This window comes from Manacus candei, unplaced genomic scaffold (assembly GCF_025592945.1).
Source record: "Manacus candei isolate 608988 ecotype Guabito, Panama unplaced genomic scaffold, ASM2559294v1 h1tg000014l, whole genome shotgun sequence".
NCBI classification, from domain to species: domain Eukaryota; kingdom Metazoa; phylum Chordata; class Aves; order Passeriformes; family Pipridae; genus Manacus; species Manacus candei.
Genome location: NW_026138062.1, coordinates 871,480 through 887,805, shown reverse-complemented (window position 1 = coordinate 887,805; position 16,326 = coordinate 871,480). Strand labels below are relative to the sequence as shown.

Sequence of the window (16,326 nt, the reverse complement as noted above, 5' to 3'; positions counted from 1 at the left end):
CTTCCCGCCATCCCCGACTTGCCCCTCCTCTCCCTCCCTCGCCTGCCCCGCGGGCGAGACCATGAGGGCGTATAGGTGGGGGGGGGGGGGGGCGGCCAAGGAGGCGCCTCTCACAGCGCCGAGGCGCAGTCACGGCCCAGCCGGGCGGCGAGCGGCCGGTGCCTCTGCGGCACCGTGAGGGCCCGCCGCGGGAGCGGCGCCGCCGCCGGGCAGCCCCGCGCCTCCCGCCACCCCGCGCGGCTGCGGGAGTTGGTGCGGGCCGGCGGCGGCGGCGCGGAGGAGGAGGGGGGCGGCGGGGGCGCGCAGGTGAGCGCGCGGCCGTGTCTGTTTCCGGCGCGCCGCGTCCCCGCTCCGCCGCGGCCGGGAGGGAGCACGGGCGGTCCCGCTCCGCGCAGGTAACACGGGCCGGGAGCGGGCTGCGGGGTCGCAGCCGCCTTGCCCGCCGGCCCCGCTGCCGCCCCCGCCGCCGCCCGGGAAGGGAGCAAATCCACCCTCCCGCGGGCCCCCTTCCCCCAGCCTGCGGCTGTGCGCACCGGAGCCGGCGGGCTGCAGCGCGGGAGGCGGGGCGGGGAGCCGCGGCCCCGATTGGCAGCGCCCCAGCGCTCCCGCCCCTCCCCGGGGCCGCTGCCCCCCGCCCCGGGCGGGGCTGTGCGGGCGGCCCGGGCGGGCGAGGGGCGAGTCTTGGGCCTGCCTTCAGGGCGGGCGCTGCGGGGCACGGGCGGGGGTTGGGACGTGTCCCTGGAGTGTGCCCCTGGGATGTGCCCCTGGGATGTGCCCCTGGGATGTGCCCCTGGGATGTGCCCAGCGGAGCCCTGCCGGGGTCAGGCGGCCGGAGTCGCTCCCGGTGCGCCGCTGGGGTGCGGGGCAGCGACCCGAAGCCCGCGTCGCAGGAGGCGGCTCTGGAGCGGATTTTCTGCCTCCTTCGCGCCAGGTTCCCATCTGCGGCGCGTGTCTGTAGACGTGCAAGCTGCTGAGATGACAGATAACACACACGCTGTCGGCTTGCCCTTTAAAAGTGATCGTTTAGAGCAAGCCAGCCAGCTTTTCTAAATTTGTTTTTGGTAATTCTTAGCTACCATAAACAACACCTGCTTTTCTTTCTCACGTCTTGAGGGATAGGAGGCACATAAAAATAAAGGGAATCCTTAACAGCCATAGGAGAAAAGCAGTGGAACAGATTGAGGGAAGTGTTGTCAATTTACAATCAATGGAGGTTATAGTTACGGTAACTGTACACCTACATTCCACTTGCAGAAAAAGTATGCAGGATTTGGCAGAATTAAGTGATCTTAAGTTGCTGTTCTGTGATATATTAATTTGTATAAATTATTTTGCACTCAACATTAACAGTGTACTATTACTGTAAGGGATAGAAGTGTCAACCGCAACTACGTAAATGCAGGAAGCTTTTAATTTTTTAATTTATTTTTTTCTTATTTGTGTGCTCATTTATAAATGTAATTAGTCATGTCTTCATCATGGTATCACTATGGTGTATGCTTTTGGCAACTCTCAAATAATAAAAAGTGCTGTTTGTAGAGCTCTAGAGATGCTTGGGGAACGACACCATGTATGCTGTGGTATATCTTGAAGGGTATTTCAGATCTGATTGGCTATGAGTTCAAAGATAAGCTTTGTGTCTATTTTATGTTGATTGACACACATTTTCTTTCAGGTACCTCGTCAATACCTTGCAGAGGCAATGGAGGCAATGATGAAAACCCTGGTGTAGTTAAACAAAAAGAAAACGTATTCTTAGCTGCGCAATACTCTTTTAGTATCATTCAATGCCTACCATTTCAGAAGATGAAAAGGAAAATGGTTCTGGAAATAATGGAAACACTGAAAACAGAGCTGGGAAAGAATCCCCAGAAGCTTCTCTTCATGATCCTGTGAAGCCATACTGCATGTCAGACAGCTCCACTGCATCGTTGGTATCCAGGGGAGATGGGCATTATCCATGGGGATGTCCTGTGACTCATACAAGAGAGAAATTTTATACCATCTGCTCAGACTATGCTTTTTTAAACAGAGTAACATCTATTTGTAAAAGCCCAAGTGCTTCAGTTAATGCCTGCCTGTCAGGCAGTACTGCCTTAAATGCTGGAAATAACACACCTAACTTACTCAGCGTTCAAACTGGTGCTTCAGAGATAATCTACAGGGAAGATGCTGACTTGGAAAGCCTGCCTGGCAGTCTTGGAAAGCTTCCACTGGCATGGGAAATAGACAAATCGGAGTTCAATGGTGTGAACACAAATCTGAAGAACAAAGCAGGTGAGGTGGTGGAGTTTTGATGTGAAAGGAAAAGGCTTCATGTTTACAGCTTGTTTGTGGAGGGGGCTGGTCATGTATCCCTTGAGGAAGTGCTACAGAAGAGCCTCTACTTCATTTCAAGGAACCTGCTCATTGGAAAAGAAGAGGGTGAGATAGGAGGAGTGAAAGTCAGATGTAGCTGCCTGGGGAAGTGGCTCTAAAACAGACTGGCTTCTACTTAACTGTATTTTTTATTTTTTTGGGGTGGTTTCTGGTATTTTTTCCCCACTGTTTTTCTGGAGTGTTTTTTTTTTTTTTATTAATTTTAGTAGGACCTAGTGCATCGTGCAATGATTACTTTTGCCTGTTAAGTACAGGTTTGTCACTTGCAGAAATGTTTCAAGATACTTCAGAGATGTATTTTGAAGTTGAAGATGTGGTTTGTTTATGACAATGGAATCATGACAGTTGCCTAGGAAAACAGTAGGTTTCTGTAACAGAATTTTATTTATTTCAATTTGCTACATGTACACAGTGTTAGGGATCCTTTAAAACTGGCTCCTTTGCTACCTCCTGTGTTCTTTCTCTGCCTAGTCACTGATTGCAACTACAAATCAAACACTTGCATACCCACTTGGTTTTCTTTGTCCTACAATCCCTCTGTTTATCTAGAGCGTGCTGTGGATTTTTTTTTTCCTTAATGGCTTGGCTAGCTAGTCAAACTGCTGTTTTCTCTAGATTAGTATGAAACCTGTTCAGCAAAACTTAAAAACATGTTTGGCAAGTTGCCATTGCCTTTTCATGTATACATGAAGTGTCCTTAAATGAAAGTAAGAAGTAAATTATAATGTCTTAGAGGATGGTCATAATTTCTAAAATATGTGGTATATTTTATCTGGATGTGATGGTTTCAAAATGGGACAAAAATATTTCTGCTGTACAGTGTGGCTCAACTCTCTGTTTTTCCCTGTCTCCGTGGCTTATGAGAAGGAAGAGACCTCTGGTGTATATTATTCTTACTGAATTTGCATATAAGCTTTCATCAGAAGCTGGTTACAAGGCTGGCAGTGAAAAACAAGCATTTGATTATATTACACATGCATTTAATGTTAGGAGATGGGAAGTCCATGTTGGTGTGAGAGTCTATTTCTGGGATGGCTGATTTAACGCATTAGAATAATCAGATTGACTTATCTCTCTAAACAGTTGGGCAGGACATCATTAATTCTGTTCATGATCTAAACACCATGTTGTTTACAGAGCTAATGGCAGCTTTATAAACCTGTTGACAATCTTGATTATATATTTGAGCTTTTTCCTTTCACTTAAAGTCCCAGTTGGCACTTACTAACACAACCAGTGTCTCTATTTGAGCTGTATGCTATTAGTAGAAGTATTTAAGAAGAAGGCTATGGAGGGTAAACTAGACATTCATTTGTTTCTGAAATCTGTTTTGTAGGCAACATGAAGAAACAAGGGATGAAGAAAAAGTCTGTGGACAAAAAAAGCAAACAATACAGAGAGTGTCCTCAGCGTTCAGCTCTTGAAGATGTGAAGGAGAGAAAAGTGTTGGACCTTCGGAGATGGTAGTATTTTTGAATTGTGTTTAGAATTATTCCCATACAGTTTATCACTAAACACTGTTGCTAGTTACCTGATTTAAAACTTCTTAATAATGTCTTCATAAATTTTTTAGGAGAAATGGGGATATGCTACGCATACATACAGTGTCTATACAACCTATTATCATATGAATATAGTTCACTAAATTCACTTAGTTTAATGAATCTGTATGTCTGTGACATAGAAAATTAGGCTTAGCTTAGGGAATCTGCGATCTGGAATGACCTTCATTAGTAAATTGGTAGAGATGCAGTTTACTGCAAGTTGACATGTTAGAAGAGACTGTACACTATTAGTGCATTACTGTTTTTTCCTGTGGGATCATTTGTACAGAACTCCCGTGGAGCTGTTGGAAATTTGGCTGACTAATATAAAATAGCGTACTAGCATCTGAGAAAGAAATTGGTTAACATATTTACTCAATTTATTTTTCAAAGAATGCAGTTATTTTGGTTTTTTGTTTGTATTTTTTAATACAGGTGACATAAAAACATCCACTATAACATGACACTTCAGTGACGTGGCACACAGAAAAGTAGTTCAGGTTGGTCCTATAACTAAATCAAGAATGCTTATTAATGTGTTTGGGGTTTTTTTTGTTTAAGGTATTGTGTTAGCCGACCTCAATACAAGACTTCTTGTGGCATTTCATCGTTAGTGTCTTGCTGGAATTTCTTATATAGTACACTGGGAGCTGGAAGGTAAGTCAGACATAGACTGCTTTGCCTCTTGAGTGTCTAAAATATGTTACTAATTACTTTATTTACTTCTTTTCTTTTTTTTCGTTTTCAGTTTACCACCCATCACTCAAGAAGAAGCTTTGCATATACTGGGCTTTCAGCCCCCATTTGAGGAGATTAGGTTTGGTCCCTTCACTGGAAATACAACTCTAATGAGGTACGTTTGGTTCTTTTGATGTAGCTAAATTGTTAATTTATGCAAAAATAACATAAAGCTAAGAGATAGAACCTTTAAAAATACACCAGTTCATTTATTTAAAAAAAAGTGGCTAACACAAGTTAGTCCTCTTAAGCTTTAGAATAATGAAGCATACCTGGGTACTCTGACAGCGCCCAAAGACACTTTTCAAAGAGTGGTTTGCACTGGCCATTTTATATAGTGCGGTGTTGCTACACAGGTCAGGTGAATGTGAAATTCTATTTGATTTTTCGTTCAGTTTGTTTAGTGGTTGTATAATACTCTAGTGAGTCCAGTCTCCTAGTTAGGAAATTTTTTCTTTATACTCATTTTCCTGTTTTTGAAAAGGCATGTTAAATGCTTGCTAATATCACTGAAACAGCCTGAAAAGGCAATTGATACACTGGTAGTTTTATGTAAAATATAATTTAAGAATTGAAAATGAGATAGTGCTGCAGCTTTGCTGCAATGGAGCTATTCAGGAGGAGGAAGAGGAAAAAAACCCAAAACAGAAACATGGGGCTGAAGTCACAGAACACTTCAACTTTGAAATTTTTTATCACTTCTGCTCTGTTATTTATAAGTTAGACCTAAAATCTTTATACTTTTTTTTGTTTCTTTTATATTAAAGGAATTTTAGCATTAAACAGAGCTAAGAAGCATATTATACTTGAGTGTTGAATATCTGACAGGGCTTTGGTGTGAAATTAAAAAAAATTTACAGTGTTCTTGCTTGCTTCATGAGTTGCATTTGGTTTAATTAATTTTTTTTTTGGCACTATATAGTGTTGAAGGCAATGTATAGTGTTTGACTCAGCAGTTTGGTGCTGGATTTGAAAATATGTCAGCAGTCTGTTCTCCAGCCAGCATACTGGCTAGATCATTGAAAAGTGTCATGAAAATTTCCTCATCTGCCTTAGGAGACTCAGATACAGATACAGGATTTGTATCTCTTCAGGAATATGTCAGGTTATAGTGACCCTTGCAGACCAAGCTGATAAAATGCTCTGTCTCTTTAAGTCAACAGTCTGTACAGACAAAAGTTAAACTTGTAATTCCTTGATTTCCCCTGTGAGTATCCTGTGTACTTCAGGGAAGTTACTCTTTTTTTTTTTTTTTTTATTTTCTGCCTGGTCAAATAATTTTAAAGTACTTGGCAGAATGGGAAACAGGAGGACTGGGAGCCAACCCCATCACCCAACATAGCTGTATGAATGAGGTGTTATCTTCAGACATGTGAATTTGAATCTTCTAATATGGAAAAATTGCAGGCCTGTCCTCATTTACTGCTCCTAGGAGGAGTTGCAGTATGGGACTCCTGTAGCACTCAGGCTTTGTGAAGCTTATGTGACAGAAACCAAAAATGATGTGCAGTCTCTCTCTTGAAGGGTTCCTTCTGGTATCTTAGATTTCATTTGTGTAGCTTACAAATCATGGTTGAAGTTTGGCACTTCAGAATTTTGTGTCTTTCTAAAGGCTGAGCAACTGAAAATTAAAGGTGTCTGGACTGAATACAATAGGACCAACATTTCACATCCAAATCTTTGGTTATTATAGATCTATGTCAGGTCTGGAAAAGCACAGTGAGGGAAAAGTCTTTGCATATTTATTTCTCTCTCTAGGATATGTTAAATTTGGTTTGTATTGGGTACTATCTACTATCTGTATACTGGTGTGGTAGGTATTTAGTAGCACACAAAAACCTTTTTTCCTAAACTGTCAAGACATGAAGAGCAGGAGAAAATAAAATTGCATTTAATCACTCTTGAGTTACTACAGTCTTTAAGCTTATTGTTTCAGATGGTTTAGGCAAATAAATGATCACTTCCATATCAAGGGATGCTCATATGTTCTGTATAAACCTCATGGGAAGAACAAGACAGCTGGAGAAACTGGTACGTAGCTAATCCTAAAGCATTCATCTTACAGTATATAAACTGAAAAATCCTGCAGTGTGTAGCATGTGACAGGACAAAGTCTGTAAGTAGTACTTCCAGTTTGAGATAAGATATCAAGAAGCTCCAAGTAGCCTGATTTTTCTGTTTTTACTTTTTCTCCTATTTTGCTAAAATTTTCATTTTTAGTTTTATTATGATAATATATATTCTGTGCTATACATTCTGCACTATATATTCTGCTATCACAGAACTGAAATTTTAAAGTATCCAGGAGAACACTGCATTTCCGGTTCTGTGTTTGGGAAGATTTATTTGTTGTCATACACTGGGAGAACAACACATTTTTGTTTCAGCTTTTTAGAAATCTATATTGTATAAAAATTCAGAATGTCCAGCACAAAAGTATTAGTTCTTAATAAATGTTTTATACTTTTGAAAAACCCAGTTTTTAAGTTAATGAAGTCATGACTTTGGCTAACATCTGTCTCTAAAAGTTAGGTGATTATTCTCAATTAACTTATGAAGCTGCATTTTTATGTCTACTTTTAAGTGTGCTACCTAAAAACAAAAAAACTATTTTCATACCCAGTTTACTAGCCTTTGGTATAGTCTGGGTAATTATCTTCTAATTAAAACATTATTTAAAAGCATAAGATCACACTGAAAAGTTTTGGGGGAGATTATTAAAGTAGAAATAACTTTTTTTTTGGTATCCCATTTGAAAATTCTGTCATGTTTCAATGCCTCTTCTAGTCTTTTCCTGAAACTGAGTGTTGTGGTCACATTACAAAGCAGGGTATGCCCAAATGTGTTTCTAAGACTAGGAATCTCCAAGAAGCTAGGGATACCAAAACATTTGAAAGCTTTCAGTGGTTTCAGTAGTATCATTGATATGTGCCACCAGTGACTTGGGGCAGCAGGACTGCATTGTGTTACAGTGTGTATTTCCAAGGTTGAGAGATACTTTTGGTTCTTTTTTTTTTTTTTTCTCCCCAGAATGATAAATTTTAATACCATGTATTAGTATGCTTAGTATGCAACTAAGCATACTTTACATTACATTTTCTTATTACACACTGTGTGGTAGATAGTACTTAATTTCCTCAAAAATAACAAGAAGTTTGAGATCAAAACTCTATTTTGTGCATACCTGTCAGGTCATGTCCTCTCATTTAAAAAAGCAGTATAAGTACTCTCTGTTATCAAATAGGTCTTTTTTTTGCTGAATATGTTGCACAGGGTGTTACACACCCTGTCGTGTAACCTGATCTTTCTTTGTAGCTGCAGGAGCCCTTGCAAAGCTCACACGTGGACTGAAAGATGAATCAATGGCCTACATCTACCATTGCCAAAACCATTATTTTTGCCCAATTGGATTTGAAGCAACCCCAGTAAAAGCTAGTAAAGCCTATAGGTAAGATACTGTGTTTATGCTTATTTTAGGTGAAGAAACATGCAGGAAAATTTACTGCAAGTTGATACCATTTTTCTTCCCTAAGTAACATGTCATTGTATGTCAAAAAGACATTTATGTCTGAGCTAGCAAAACACTACAGTGTAATTTGAAAGGATTGACTTAAAATTAAGCATAACTAAGCAGACTAGATTGAGAGAATTTAAAACAGAAAATTATGAGTGGTACCCAGAAATTGTTTAAAGACATTTTAGCCACATATAGAAAGGGTAGTTATTTACTTGAAGGACAAGTGAAGGTAACTAGTCTGAAAAATAAAAACATAGGGGCTGAAAAAAAGCCAGGTGCTTTATTTTAAGGCAAAAGAATAAAAAGCCAGATAATTATGGAGACAGTCTGTTCCCAGATACTTTGGAGGGGAAAACAGAAGTGTGTGTATGTTGCAATTTTTCTTTATAAACTAGAATCAAAAAGCGTACAGTGATATCAGTCCATCCTGGGGTTGATGTGATAAAATTTACACAAAATTTACACTTGTATATAGCAAGAACAGGGAATATGTAGGTATTGTAGGATGGTGGTTGCATACATTTTTTGCAGGGTTGGCTAATAATGATGATAAACTGCAACTACTGGAGTGTAAGGCATAGAAAAGTAAAGATATCTGAATAATTTGTTACCAGGAATTGGCAGGAGGTGGGGGGAGGGAAGCTAGAAGAGATCTTTGGACTATCACAGTACGTTTGGCTTTTTTAAGCAATGCTTGGAATGCTGGAGCACTTCTAAAATACCAGGAGAAGCTTAATATGCCAGTTGTTTTAGAATAAAAATACAGTTACAGGTACCTGAATAATTTCAGATTTCTCAGGGCGGTGTTGCTCAGGATAATATAATGCAATAGTTGATAGAGATTTCAATTAAATTTAGGTTTTAAAAGAGGATAATAGCATGGATACTCATACTGAGTTTAGGGGAAGTCTTGTATTAAACCCACAGATTTTAAGTTTGAAAATGTTAATGCTGACACTATTTATATTTTGTAAGACATTTACCTTGCTGCTTTATGTAGTAGAGTACTCCATGTACTCTCCTGTGGAGAGTAGTTTGTTTTACCTCATTCACGGAATCATATTAAACTGTTTTTCCTCTCTCAGAGTAGTTACAAACACAGTATGTACTGGAGGTTTCTGTTGGACTTTCTCGAGGTTCAACCATTGGTCAGTATTTATTAGAATTATCACAGAGCATAAGAAGACAATTCCTGACACAATTAGCAGATACCAATAGTGGGGAATATTAACCAATTAAAAGAATAGAGCACTAGTATAAGTCTTGCTGTTTGCTTGCTAAGCAGTCTGACTTTAGCTGTTAAGAGGTGGGGTCACGTCAAGGAATGGAGAATGATAGCTCTGCTTTTGGAGTTCAAAATGGTAATTCTTTTGAGGTGATAAAGCATAATCTTATGAATCTAATTTGTTCCCAGTGAGTCTCACCATAAGGTTAATGAAAGCTTTTAGTATGTGAACAAAAGACTACAGTTTTTTTTATTAAGACTGCATTCACTGATGTGCCATGTTTGTAAGAAGTGTGTAGAAAATATGCCCCAAGTAGAAATCCAATACATCAGTCTGCTTAAATTTACCAAAACATTAGTGGCTTACTTACTCAATCAGTTACTAAGAATCTGCACTAGAAAAACAAAGTAAAAAAAAAAGTTTACTAGATGAAAAATGCAGTTTGCCAAGTAATATGATCCAGTGTGTGGAAGCATAACATGCCTTATAACTAATCTGAATTTACATTGTTTAGTAATAAGTGAGAACAACACTTTCGGTCCTTTACCCATGGCTGAAACAGATTCTTATTCACTAGTGATGTTATTTTTAAGGCAGTATTACATTTTTTTCCTAACAGGAGTTATCTTCTAACAATGTAATGGGAAATAATAAGTTCAAAGAGCTTTCATAGCCTTACTTCAGGCTGGAGGTCAGACCAGAAGAGCATCCCGTTTTCTTTGTATTTTCTGATCTTACTGGGAAAAAAAAAGTGTTTCAGTTCCAGAGCAGTATATAGATTCTGGAGCAGTTCTTGTTTATCTGTTTTAAGCTTTTCTTTAAAAATGAAGCTAAGAAACATTTTCAGTTCCAAAAGCAGTGGGTAGACAGGTTGCTAGGCTGAGCTAAGTAGATAGGCTGCTAGGCTGAGCTTAGAGACAGTTCTTAGGTCACCCACAGACTTCCTGTATGATCTTAGGTTGCTGGATTTGGACTCGGGAGACCTGGGTTCGGTTCCCAGTTCAACCACAGACTTCCAGTGTGACTTTAGGTAAGTCTATTAATCTATCCTGTGTCTTGGTTTCCCATCTGTGCAGTGATGGCATACATTAGTTTTTTACAGGGAATTTTTTATAAGTAAACAGATTATTGTAAGCACTAAGGCCATATGCTGTCTAATAGCCTAGGCAGAAAAATCTCAGGTTTTGTCACAATTGAAACTGAAGTAGTTTTTCATGAGGTAATTATCTACAGGAAGTCACAGAACTGTCCTGTACATCTCATCAGTCTGTCCTGGTGCCTGTCACAAATTTTCCCTGATAAGGTTACTGCAGGCTTTGAGTTTCTTGGAAGTTGATCACAAACTTGAAATTGATCTTTTGAAGGGTTTGGATTTTTAATATGTGGTATTGGATGCTTAGGAGGAAGCATTTGAAGTTACCAGTTGTGTTCTAGAGGTTACCCTACAGCTGTTAGTAACAACTGTCAGTGGAGGTATAGTTTAAAAATGGTGGAAAGGACTCTTTCATGACTGTTAGGGAGTCAGAAATAGGGAGGAGGATGTTTGTTCCACATTCATGTGGCTTTCCACAGCTCTTATTTCTGTTTTACCTATATATTTATATTTAGATCATATACCAGACTGCCTTTCATCCAAGTAACACTATTTTTAATGAATATCTGTCTTCTTCCCAAATAATATGCAGTAGCTTTCACAGGGCTTGCTTCCAGGCTTTGTGAAACGAAAGGTTCCCTGTATGGAATTGCGAACTATATGTAGCACAGGAGCTGAGGAAACAATTTTAAACATTAGAAAATCCTAAAAAGAACAGCAGAATATCTCTTTTTCTTTTTAGTATACACAGTAAATCTTACTAGGATTGTATCTTCTGTTGAACAGAGGTCGTGTCTTGCAGCAAGAAGTAGAATATTGGATCTTAATTGGAGAGCCGAGCAGAAAGCATCCAACAATACACTGCAAAAGGTATGTTACTTGGTAAGAATATAAAACAATGTTTTCCTTCAAAACACTTTGTACTTCTCTACTCAGGGTCAACAAATGACTTTTTAGTTCTTTTGAATGAATATATATATAGATATATCTATCAAACAGAAACAGGTGGTGCTTTAGTGAGAAACTTTGTGTTTTGATATTAGGGTTGGCTCTGCAGTTTTATATCACCTGTCAAGACACCTGTGGGCTGCTGCAAGCCAAAGCCCATTTCTCTTGTTTAAGTGTGACATCTCAAGTTAGTCAGGAAGAAAAGACACCTCAGCTGTCTGCGATGGTGCCAGTTACAGGCTGTACGGCCCTTGGAGGAGTTTACCCCGCAGCTGAGGACATCCACAGGCTGTGTCTGGGCTGTGCACAGGATATTCTGCTGCTGCCAAGGTCTCCTAGCTAAGGTGCAGTTACAGCCTGTACTCTGTTGTGTTATTAGCTTATCTGTGCATTAAAACCGTACATTTATGATGAGGTTTGGCTCCTACAAAGTTGGTGTCTAAACTAGACATACAGACTAGGAGAACTAGAGGGTGCTCTGTAGAAATTTCTTCGATTAGTTATATTTGTCAAGATAAATTGACAGGTACAGTTTATCAGCTTAACTTATGCTTAGTATTATTTCTGAAATTGGGGAACAGTGCAAAATAGTAGTATTTCTCAAGAAACTAGTTCCATGGCCAAAATACAAGTTTTAGCAAATAGCATCTCTGTTATCCCCACATTAATTATGGAGTGATTTTTCTTTATACATTAGGAGAAGAACAGTGAAAACAAATTATAATGATAATACTTCTTTTATTTTTGGTTTTTTTCAGTGATGTGGCTATGTTAATAATTGCAAATAATTGTGCATTTTGGACTAATGAGATTAAGTGCAACAAAATTAAAATCACATTATGCATGTTATTGTGCTGAGAAATGTCATGTTATAGATCTCCATGACAGAACTTTGTCCTGTGGTATATAAACTACAAATGGCACAGGAAAAGGTTTCTGAATCCAGAATAAAAACCTTTGTAATATTAATTTTGATTGTGGAGACATTCTGTCTTTTGCTACACTCCCAATGAGAGCTAGCAGAAAGTTCTGTGCTTAAGGTAGGAAGGCAAAGGTTGGGGTATAAATGCATTTGCTGAACTTGGAGGATGGCGTTAGAGAGAAACAGGTAATTAGGCATTGGTAGAAATGAAAAGGTGATGTGTAGGTTTAAAGAGGTCTGGAATATTTGTTTCAATTGTGCTAGAAGGAATTATGAATTTTTGAAGAGCTGAGTGAGTGGAGAAGGATTCAACTGGATTTAAATAAAATGGAGGAGTGAGTTACAACAAGAGCTGTCTGGTAAAAGCAGATTTGATGTGTGGAAAAAAACAAGGGTTTAAACAAAATAATACAAAAGAGTAAGAGGGGTTTAAGTATAGGAAAAGCTAATGTTTCCACTTGCCTAAACCACACTTTGCTTCTTCCTTTCACAAACTGATGAATTGGTAAGCGTAAGGAATGTAACTAATGACTCATGGTGCTCTCACTCATTTTGGAAGGCGTTTTCCAAGAGCAGGAATAATCACTGTGAATGCTTTGATTAAATGTGACGCTTTTATATCTATGTTGATGTCTCTGATATTGAGGCTTTTATATCTTTACACATTCATTTATCTTTAAATCACTGCTAAGACCATTTAAAGCTACAGATCTGTATTTGCGTGCACATACACCTGAGTCTTAATCCTGCTGAGATTTCTTAAATGTCAGTTGAGTAGTAATAATTTTATTCTGTAGGTGGGCAGATATTGTCACTGACTTAAACACTCAAAATCCAGAATATCTAGATATTCGACACCTAGAGAGAGGATTGCAGCATCGAAAAACAAAGAAGGTAAGGTAAACTTACTAAGATGGGAGGAAATTCATGGTAGATTTTTGCAAACTTACTGCTACTTCAGCAGTGTAAGATAACTTCACTAAAGAAGTTTGTTGTGAAGTGTTGCTGAAGAAAAAAAGTAAAACGTGGGTACTTGCATACCAGCATCTTTTATATTTATTTGTAGGACAAGAACAGCAGTAGTTTGGCATATGCCAGGATAAACCAGGATATGTGTGTATACAAGGTATTTGGTCACAATATTTACCTGTGCTGGTTTAAAATGTAGCTGCAGCAAGTATAGTAATACTCTGCAGCCAAATTACAAACCCTTTGGGGGATGACCCTTCTAGCTTCCTCTAAGTAGGAAACAAGGCAAAATCGAGTAGGATCAGGCATAAAAGAATGCATGTCTATCCCTTGTGCAGACTTAGTGTCAATGCATGTGGCTTTCTTTCCTATAGATAGGGCTGTATCTCATGGGTGGAAGATGTATTTGTGATTTGCCAATTGCAAGTCTATGAGAAATAATAGACTGAAGAGATAATTTCAAACGTGAAGACCGTATGGAAGACTGTGTCAGCAAGATCAGAATGGACCAGAACACATAATTTCTGAAAAGGTAGCTAGAAAGTAAAAAAGACTAGCAGAAGATAAGCAACACTGGCCCATGAAAGATAAAATGGATAACTTAAAAAGATGAGAAAGAAGGCAGTAATTGAATCTGGGATACAATTAAAAACTGATTGATGCGAGTTGTTTGTTTTTGTATATAGTTTTGTGTTGGGGGTTTTTTTGTTGGTTTTTGGTTTTGTTTGTTTGTTTGTTTTTTTCTGGTTTGTACTTGTTGCCTTTTTTGTGTATTTTCTTTTTGAAATGATTGTGTTACTTGCCAAGATGTTGATGTCAAATATCAATGTGTTTTAGAAAAGCACCCATGTGCATTTAACAAAGAGCCTTTTTACTTTGATTAGGTTGGAGGAAATCTTCATTGCATCATTGCCTTTCAGAGACTTAACTGGCAAAGGTTTGGTCCTTGGAATTTTCCATTTGGAAATGTTAGACAGAATAAACAATCCCAAACACAAGGACAAGGAATTTCCAAATCTGAGAGTGAAGACAATATCTCTAAGAAACAACATGGACGACTGGGTCGATCTTTCAGTGCTAGTTTTCATCAAGAATCTACGTGGAAGAAATCTAATCTTCGGGAGAGGAGGAACAGTGGGTATCAGAGTTATAATGATTATGATGAAAATGATTAAAATTAACTTTAGATGATAAGAGTTGATATATCAAAGTTAGTTTTAATCAAAACATATTAGGGATCTATTAGTCCTAGAATACATATGAATAGAAATTATGGTATAAGATACAGCCTCATAATTATTAAATCAATCTGATGATATGGTTGCAGTGGACAAGATCTGATGTGTAAAGTGACAGATAAGCACAGATTATTGTACTTTTGCAATCAAAGGTAAATGTGACAGCAAAATCAATAATTTCTTTTGAAGTAATTGTACTATGTCTTGATTTGTGAAAACAAAAGAACAGATTGAAATTAGCCAATGTAATAAACAGACTTCATTGAAAATACTTAGTGTTCAAAAGCATGAAAAACTGTGGTATGATTTTATAAAAAAGGGTTATTCTGCAAATGGTGTAAAGATAAAAGTAATCATTGCCTTCCTTTTTAACACTTAATTTTATTAAGGCTGCCCATATCCAGTGCAAAGGAAAAAAAAAATCACATGGGTTAGAAAACCTTTTGGATTTACGAAGGGAATGTACATTCTCCATTTAGTTCTCATTAGACTTCTGTTGGTCAGATAATCATATCTTGAGAAGCAGGTCTCACTTTCTTTTCCCTTATCTAGTTGCCTGTTTTAGACTGTGGGGAATTGCCTTTTTGAGGATGGAACTTCTCTGTTGCTTTTGCTCTGTGGGTATAGTGGCTGAATTCTTATCCTGGAGCCTCTTCAGAACACGGACTCACTTAACACAAGCTTGTGAAATTCAGTATTAAAAAGCTGCATTTACCATTAGCCAAATGAGCTAGCTGAACACTATGTTCTGTTGGCAGTTCTTTTTCTTGTTCTGTCTTAAAATCTCTGTCCTTTTTCTGCTGCTCTTTTTATTTTGTATGAAGGGGGTGCAAGTGCCGAAAACTGCTGACAGCCCCGATGATATACCTCTCAGCCAGCAAACAATTCAAGCTTTTTCAGGTGTCCACGTGCAGTCTATTTTTTTCTTTTCTTGTTTTCCCTGATTTGAAATTTATCTAGTTGTTTGCCCGAACACATCCCAACAGTTGCAATGTTCTGTGTACAAATGTTCATACCTGCTCAAGGATTAATTTTTTGACATAAAAAGATTTGTCGTGGAATGCAGGGGTTTTGTAGGTTGCTGCTTTTGTTAACCAAAAATGGGAGACTTTTAGACTTTTGTTCACTCAATAAAATTTGTTTTCTATCTTGTTTGCTTTTCATTTGTCATGGGAACGGTGACCCTACATTTAGAAAAGGTCTTCAGCAGAGTAGGTAAGCAGTGGATCAGAGTTGCAAATACTGCTTAGCAAAGTTATCCTGGAGGTAGGATCTCTTTGCTCATAAAAAGTGGCTGCTCTGTGCAGCCAATGTGACTTAACTTCTGATATTTAATTTCCCAAAGCCTGTAGCCTCACAACTGAACAGAACCCATAGGTTTTGAAAATTTATTTTCCAGATGAGCTGTTTTTGCAAGCTGAATTTGGGCTGAGGGCTTAGGTTTCTCTGGAATACTTGCACTGTGTTCTTTAAGGGATTTAAGACATATATGCGGTGTTATATGTATGTCTCATAAGTTTTGCTTAATAATAGTTACACTGAGGAACAGGGACTCTCCTCTGATGGTAGCCGGCTGCTATGCTTAACTGGTTTTAGAGTTATTTTGCTCTGGACATGGAGACTGTCACATTTCATCCGGAGTACTCCGTATATGGGATTCGTCCAGCATTGGCAGGAGGAAAGTCCACGTCCTCGGGGTTATGCTTCAGGAAGCTTTCCCTAGGGATTCACCCAGGGGTGGGTGTGTCCAGC

The 16,326-nt window shown here is 38.9% G+C and overlaps 1 protein-coding gene across 3 annotated transcripts; it reads left to right on the top strand.

Moving 5' to 3' along the window:
* Positions 1-301: 301 nt before the first annotated feature.
* BIVM (basic, immunoglobulin-like variable motif containing) lies at positions 302-15,721 on the top strand. Of its 3 annotated transcripts, XM_051780618.1 has the most exons (11): positions 302-395; positions 1,676-2,277; positions 3,716-3,842; positions 4,485-4,580; positions 4,672-4,776; positions 6,598-6,692; positions 7,977-8,109; positions 10,363-10,434; positions 11,284-11,367; positions 13,165-13,261; positions 14,221-15,721. In XM_051780618.1, exons 2-11 carry the CDS (start codon positions 1,788-1,790, stop codon positions 14,509-14,511), a joined length of 1,590 nt encoding a protein of 529 aa, XP_051636578.1. In that variant the 5' UTR covers positions 302-395; positions 1,676-1,787; the 3' UTR covers positions 14,512-15,721. The 3 variants fall into 3 exon arrangements, with proteins under 3 accessions (XP_051636578.1, XP_051636579.1, XP_051636580.1); XM_051780620.1 differs by lacking the exons at positions 302-395; positions 14,221-15,721 and adding an exon at positions 13,711-14,214; XM_051780619.1 differs by lacking the exons at positions 302-395; positions 10,363-10,434 and having other exon boundaries at positions 1,673-2,277.
* Positions 15,722-16,326: the final 605 nt, after the last annotated feature.